We start from the raw sequence: 8,167 nt of genomic DNA on the forward strand, positions 1-8,167 counted from the left end.
TGTCATTCCTTGAGTAACAGTTGGACTTGATGATATTAAAGGTCTTTTCCAATCTGGTTAATTCTATGTTTTTTTTTGTTTGGGGTTTCTCTCTGGAGGCACCCAGCTGGAGCTGCCCTTTTTGCTGTACCACTCAATTACTAAATTATTTCTTCCTGGGATCAGATGTGAGATTCTGCCATGGGAAACCTAGAGTTGAACTGGAAGGAAGAAAGTGAGCATGTGTGTGAGCCAGGAGCTGGAAAAGGCACCCATCAGCTCACTGGAGCTTCCTGCTGTGAAGGAAGTATGGTCCCAGCAGTTGGGTGGTGTGTGTGCAACTCCTTGAATAGTGTGTGAATGCTCAGCCTGCGGCTTCTCCCCTAACACAGACACGTAGGTGGCATGTTTGCAAGTACCCAAAAGAGTATTGCTCAAAAGATCGTAGAATCAGAGACTGGTTTGGTTTGGAAAGGACCTTAATATCATCCAGTTCCAATCCCCTGCCATGGGCAGGAACACCTCACACTAGACCATGTCACCCAAGGCTCTGTCCAACCTGGCCTTGAACACTGCCAGGGACGGAGCATTTACCGTTTCTCTGGGCAAGCCCTTCCAGTGCCTCAGCACCCTCGCAGTAAAGAACTTCCTTATATCTAACCTGAACTTCCCCTGTTTTAGTCTGAACCCATCACCCCTTGTCTTATCACTACAGTCCCTGATGAAGCTCCCTCTCCAGCATCCTTGTAGCCCCCTTCAGACACTGGAAGCTGCTCTGAGGTCTCCATGCAGCTTCTCTTCTCCAGGCTGAACAGCCCCAACTTTCTCAGCCTGTCTCCATACGGGAGCTGCTCTAGCCCCTGATCATCCTTGTGGCCTCCTCTGGACTTGCTCCTGCAGCTCCATGTCCTTTCTTTCCTGCTTTTTCTTAATTACACGTTTACATAACAGGTCTGATTATATTTGTCATCTATACAAAATATTATAAATGGCCTACATTTCCCAGAGAAATATGTAATTGTGAAGAACCGTACCCCCCAGATAACCAGTGCTGCACAGGAGGATGGCTCATTATTAAGGTATTTTTACTGCAAAGAAACTTTTGTCTCAAACTACTTTCCAGAGTATCTTATGGTGCTACACAGGTGGTTTATCTGCATATAAGCAATGGCAAAATAAGTCAGTTCTTCATTCTCAAGTCACTTAAATCAATCTTCTCAGACAGACACTCAACCAGGAGCTCAACTGAGATGCTCTGAAATGTCCAGTGTTGAAAATGGGAGCTTATTTGGATGCTGGAATGAAAGAATCAACCTGTCTTAAGACCTTAAATGTATTTGGACTTGAGGATTTTAAAGCCAGGCTCCCTTATAGGTTCAGTTCATGGTAACGCTTGGTGTTCTCTTGATACAGATTCTTCAAACGAGGTCTTAATGGAATAGTCAAGTGAGAGCTACCCTCTACACAGAGTGTAAAACCAAACAGTGAAGCTGATGGCTGGTGATAATATTCTTCCACCTTGGAAGGTCTTGGGGTGCCTGTCACATTATCTGGTACGGGATGGGTTCCTGCAGCCTACGCTTCAAGAGAAATCCTCCCACTGTGAGAACAGCAGCAACCAGCACCACAATGGTCACAGCCAGAGGAACGTGGGAGCTGGCAGCAGGCACTGAGTCCTGAGACTCCCCTTTCACCTCAAAGTCAGAGGCCAGCTCTGTGAATAAAAAAGAAAGAGAGAGGTTCACACTTGTTTTCCTGAGCTAGTTAAACTCAAAGGTAATTAGGCAAAGAGAGCTTGAATCAAAATGCTGCAATCTGCATCTTACCAGATTACCAGAAACCAAATTTGTTTATTGTACATTGTTTCTGTGGCTATGCCAAACAAGTAAGGATTATGGCGAAAAGTTAAAAAGCAACTAAGTTTGTAATGATTACACTCTAAGACCATAAGATGCTGTTTTCTGATAGTGGAAATGGTAGCTACAGGACACGGGGAAACAAGAATTCCAAGGGGACATACAGATTGGTTGCCAGCAAACGAGACATGCCAGTCAGGCACAGACAGCTTTGAAAAAGAAACATAAATTCTGCAGGGAGACAAGTTACATCTCATCCCTCTTATAGAATCATACAATCATAGAATCTTTTAGGTTGGAAAGGACTTTCAAGTTCATTGAGTCCAACCGTTAACCCAACACTGTCAAGTTCACTACCATGGGTAGGCTCAGGCCACTGATGGTCTATATACTCAACACACCCCTCAGATTATGGCAGTCAGCATAGAACTAAATAAATTGCCATTTGACATGTGCAGAACAAATAATGGATCAAAACTGTGATAGAAAGAAAATAATTGTAAACTTTATAAAACAATTTTATTTAACAAGTAATAAAAAATGCCACAGAAGAATTATAGCAGAGTTGTGAATAAACCAGCAAAGGCATATTTGAGAGCTGGATTTCATGTCTGACACGCAAACATACAGTAATACACAGTCTTTTGTTATTAAAGTTATTTAAACTTACCAGCATTCCTGTTCTCAGCATGGGCTTCCCGAAGCTGGACAGGTCCAACAACAACACTCATTTTTTTCTGGGAAGAACCTGCATCCCTCTTGAACCTACTAACACAGCCTTGATAGCAGCGAGAAGAGTAGTCATAGGTCCTGCACACCACCAGCTCACACTGCAGGTAAACTGACTGGTGTTGATTAACAAATGAAAAAGCATTAAAGGCAAACCGAGCAACATTGCTGTTTGGTGAATAGTAAGAAGAGTAGGTAGGATCCTTGACACACCTGGGAAGACATAAAATTAACAGATTAGCTATTGTGAATAGAAACACTATTACACTATCTCCGTGCAGGATGTTTTGAGTTTAAATATAAAAACAAGGTAAAAGTGTAAGAGAACTCAAAAGGATAAAGAGAAAAAGTGTGTTTTTAGTAGGAAGAGCAACTGAGACACAAAAATAAGTAAGAGTGTCAGTGATTTCTACCACAATAATGAATGCAACACAGAGGTTCCATAGCTCAACATAGTTTGCGTAAACAAGAATAGATGAAAAATAACTAGTGGTTCTGCTGGTTTCTGTGTTTCAGGTGAGGACCTGGGTTGCACTTCCAAACAGGATTACCCATTTACTGCAAGGAGGCCTCTGCAGCTTGTTGCAGAAAGAGAAAGGGCCCCTTTCTATTCTAGAAGGACAAATGTAATTCTAATACACATTTTATTTTGGGAAATAAACATGCTTTTCAGTCCTTTAGTGTTTGTAGAGTACCTTGCTTGAGGAATCTGGACACCTCACAGGGGTCTCCAGGTGTTTCACAAAGCTGCTAGATCAACTTTCCTGCCAATGAGTTTCACTTCCTGGCAATTTCTAGCCTTGGAAGTTACCTAACATAGATCCTGGTCATGCTGGTTTGATTTTAAAAGATCACAATAATTCACCCACTATTGTTACATCAGAATATTTCAAAGTTGTCTTTAATTATATTCATGCTTATTTCCCTAATAAATACACCAAGGGTTTTAAGTCCTTCTTTATTTCTTTTATAGTTCGGTGATATCCCAACACATCTGATATTTATAGATGGATGTTATTGAATTTAGTGTTCAAGGCCAGGTTGGACACCCTCGGGGGGAGGGTGTCCCTGCCTGTGGCAGGGCGGTTGAAATTGGATGATCTTTAAGGTCCCTTCCAACACAAACCATTCTAGGATTATATGAAGTACATTTGCTTTTGGCACAGTTCCATGTCACATGAATAAAATTATCTGGAATACTATTAGACTCTATTTGCTCCATCTCCCTGGTGAGTGTCCTGCTAACAAAGGTAGGCTGTCCTTCTGTGTCCTGCTTACTGGTATGTGTTTTCATAGTTAAAATAAAAGGAAAACTCAACAAGAAGACAAACCTTCCTAAAAGGTTTAAAGGGAGTTAAAGGGAGGACATTCACCCAGCAGGCAGGAAGTACTGTGTTCATTAACCTGTCACAAGCCTGATTTACAGCTTAGTAGTAGGTTACCACACTGCTAAGGTTACTGATGTGAACACCCTCCCAGAAGACAGAGAAATTACAATCCCACCAAGCACAGAAGCGAAATACACTACCATGAGCTTTTCATTCCTAGAACAAAGTGGGGCACTGAGAGCCACACTTTTATGCTTCTAGCTCCATGTCAGTTTTGTATCCTTTACAAGAGTCCACAACTTTTCCATTTCAAATCAAAAGGCACAAACTAAGCAAAATCATTTAAGTTTCTAGAGTAGCAAAAGAAGGCTAAGGAATTTCTCTTCTTTTTGAACAGACTATTTTGTATTCTAATTATGATGCTGTGAAATTCTAATTCTTGTGTATGGAAACATAGAACCATTGACATCCCAACACTTCACGCATCAATTTCAGAAACAAATTCAGACCTCTGTTTCTATGCTGCCTCCTTGCGTGTGCTTAGTGCTCGACTGCAACTTCTGAATGGCATTCCTTTGTCATATTATATTTTCTTCAGGCTTTCCCAAAAAGTCCTTCTTAGAAGTATGTTTGTACTGAGAATTGCAACCAACATACACTGGCCCTCAATCACCTCTTTCATAAATGAAGCTCTTTCAGAAGTATACCTGCAAATACTTCTTAAGTCATTCTAGAAAGTTCTTACCCACTTCTGATCAATTCATAGGTCAGTGTTCTAAAGTTGTTAGGATCAGGCGATGCCACGCATGTGTCCACAAACACTGCCAGATTTGAGTCAGAGCTGTGAAGGGAAGCTTGAAGGAACAAATTCTGATTCAGATCAACATAGTATGGGAAGTCATGCACTGGCCACAGGAAAGATGAGGAATTGTAGAATGTCAGGTTCACGCTGTATCTGCCGTACTGGGACAGACTTTCATTGACATTAATGATGTCATTGGCAATGTACATTGCTTGTACCCAGGTGTTCTGGAGCATTTTGCAGTTGACGTTCAAATAAAGGTCCCTTTGCCTCTTGATGATGTAACCAAAAGCAGGCACTCTTATCACATTGGAGTAGGTGATTGTTTCATTGTTGCCCTGTTTGACACATTAAATGAGTACAAAATCATTGCATGTAGTCATGTTCACAGTGTGTACTGTGAAGTTCTGCATATGCCAGGTCCTAATACTAGTCAGAGGGAACATGTCATACTCAGAAACCTCAAACAACATGGGTGGGTTTGTTCACTTAACTCTCTCCTATACTTAGTTCTCTAGAACATTACTCTGAAATAGATACAGGGATTGCCTAAACACTGGGAAGGATAAGTAGGAATGTTTAACAAACCTTAGCCTCCAGAAGCACACGTTTCTTTTCTGTGTTTTGAATGCCTGTGGGCTACAACACTATTTGCAATTCATTACAGTTTTCCAAATGTCTATAAAATTTCCATGGCCAAAACTGGAGAACTCTCCAAAATATGTTGACACTTACCTGTCTACGTGTACCACAGCCATTGTATGGAATGTTGAATATAACCTTAGTTGAAGTAATTGTTGGTCTACAGTAAGGGTCAGACAAGCTGATGTTCCACACTGAGTAGCCCTGTGACTGGACATAACGTCTGTCCACTACTGCACGCATGTATGTTGGCAAGCATACAAGAGCTAGGGAAGAAAATATGAATTACTAGTTATTTAAGGTGCTCGACAATGTTTACACAGAGTCATAGAATCAGTTGGTTGGAAAAGACCTTTATGATGGTCTAGTCCAATCATTACCCCAGGATTGCCACCACTAAACCATGTTACTTACGACCTTGTCTACACAGTTTTTGAACACTTCCAGGGATGGTGATTCCACCACTGCCCTGGGCAGCCTATTACAGTGCCTGTTCCAGCTTCAACAAATACAGTGGCCTACCATTTAGGGGAGAGAATTCATAAGCCAAACCACTTATTTTTATGCTCTAGACTTAGATATGAATAAGCAGTAGTCTCTGACAAACTTCAGCTGACCGTCAGTTACTGTCCTGGCCAAAATATGTAGCTTACAATAGGCTTTTTCTGAGACCTTGATTGAGCCTGTATCACCTGTATACATAAAAACATTAAAAAGTGGGAGTTTTTCCTGAACAAGAAGTCAAAAGCTATCATGGAAGGTGTAGAGCTAAACTTATGCAATGGCTTGCAGAAGCACTGCTTAAGTAGGGGGATCATAGAATCATAGAGTAGTTACAGTTGGAAAGGACCTTAAGATCATCAAGGCAGTTCACTGAGTCCATGGCATCAAAAACAATGATGAGGGGGAGACTCTGGCCGTTAGTAGCAAGAGATATCTGTTGACAGGGACCTACTGGCAACACACAGCCTCTTGAAAGGCAGATATAAAGACAACAGAGCCAAACTTGATGGGCACTGTTTTTGCCTGGGGATGTTGTGATCACACATTAGATAAACTTTCCTGCTGGGACTGCAGGAGAGTACTGGAAGAGGTCACCTAGAAAAGTGGCTTTGAAGATTTCATCCTCTGAATGTTTCTAGAGCCTCAGTTAGACTTCACAATGGATCTGACCTGGTGGTGGCAGCAGCTCTGCTTTGAATAGTTGGACTAGGAAGCCTCCAAAGGTCCTTTCTAAGCAACATTTCTATGATTCTATGAAAATCTGCCCACAAAGGTAGGGAAAAAATATATATGAGTAAAGTTGTGATAAGAAGAAATATAATTTTAGACTGGCCATTGTAGAAAACATCTCAAGGAAATTAATCTGATGCTTAAAAATGTTTTTTAAATGAAAAAAATTACTCTCTGATGATGATCATTACAAAATTCAAGTAGGAATGTCATCTATGTGCAACAATATTAATACTTATTTAATAAATAAAATCAGGGTATAAAAGCTTCTAAGCAAAGAAAACATTACAAAGAGATTGGAAACTTACTGGTGTTATGATCTGTTGGAATGGACTGATATTCAGCATGAAACCCTCTACCGGAATGGCTGGAGTCACTGTGAAATCTGACAGCCATGAAGTTTGACGATGATGTGTACACAAGCTCATATTTAGAACAAATTCTTCCAAGCAGTGGAGAAGTATTGGGTGGCCCATCATAAATCTCAATATAGTCATTCTGGCATCCACCGTGCAACCTGAGGAAGAAAGATGAATGTATAATAAAATGCGTTTGAAAACGTCAGTTTTTAAGCGCTGACGAACAATGAACTGAAATACTTCACTCACACAATTGCCATGCAATATTTATAATACACTTATAATCATGGGATACGTGCCAGGGAACTTGGGTTGGAACTAGATGATCTTAAAGTCCTTCCCAACCCTAATTACTCTATGATTCTAACTGTGGTTGCACTTGAGATTTGAGACCCATTTATTACCCAAGCAGGAAGTGGTTTACTTACTGAATATTTCTAAATGTGAGCACAATGCGGAAATTATTCTCTACTTGTATTTGCCACAAGCAATCTGCATTATCTGGATAATACAGAGGATAATAAGGACTCTGAAGCGTTCCAGAAAGATTAAAAAGTAATCCACCACAAATATATTTTTTAGCTGGGGAAATAAAAAAGAAAAAAAAGAGAAGAAAATAAGAAATAAATGTGATACACCCAGATATATTTCTAATCAAATGAAGATATATTTTATTAATCCAGCCACAGCTCCAAGAGATTAAATCTCCAGAGAGAGTACTGAAGAGTCGGGTTCTTCTTACTCAGGCTACAAGTGTGATGATCTCTTCAGAGAACTCTGACTCTCACATTCTATTTTGCATTTGATAGGCTTAAAACATAAATATATAAAAGAAAGAAAACATGTGGTGCTGGCCCAAATCACAAAAAAAAAAACCAACCCTACTGAAGAAGGCAAAGGTTTCCCCCACAAATCAACATAGTCTGAATTCCATCCCCAGTAACAATCAGAGAGATATAGCAGACATGCATGTAGGATTTAATGAGTTAGTACCCAGAGTGCATTTTCCCAAAACCATTACAATATGCAAATGATGCCACTCCAACCTATAAACCTGCAAATAATACGACTCAAAAGTGATGCATTATATAGATGAAAAACACAACACGAACCTGGAGAAGTCACTGGTGGTGTGGGAACAATGGTAGTGCTTGTGGCATCTGTAGAGGAGAAAAAGAAAGAAGCAGGTGAGGATCCCATGGAAAAACTGTCAAGGCCATGGTTTCTTCCAGCACTGGG

The 8,167-nt window shown here is 40.5% G+C and overlaps 1 protein-coding gene across 1 annotated transcript; it reads right to left on the bottom strand.

The window, feature by feature from the left end:
* Positions 1–1,520: 1,520 nt before the first annotated feature.
* Positions 1,521–7,502, bottom strand: LOC104408842 (deleted in malignant brain tumors 1 protein-like; the record flags this gene model as incomplete). Its single annotated transcript, XM_010018566.1, has 6 exons — positions 1,521–1,693; positions 2,506–2,777; positions 4,638–5,032; positions 5,430–5,602; positions 6,878–7,086; positions 7,357–7,502. Coding segments are annotated over 6 exons (1,368 nt in total), but the record flags the coding sequence as incomplete, so codon positions are not given.
* Between the last annotated feature and the right edge of the window lie 665 nt (positions 7,503–8,167).

The sequence above is a fragment of the Nestor notabilis genome, unplaced genomic scaffold (genome assembly GCF_000696875.1).
Source record: "Nestor notabilis isolate BGI_N333 unplaced genomic scaffold, ASM69687v1 scaffold8377, whole genome shotgun sequence".
Taxonomy (NCBI): Eukaryota; Metazoa; Chordata; class Aves; order Psittaciformes; family Psittacidae; genus Nestor; species Nestor notabilis.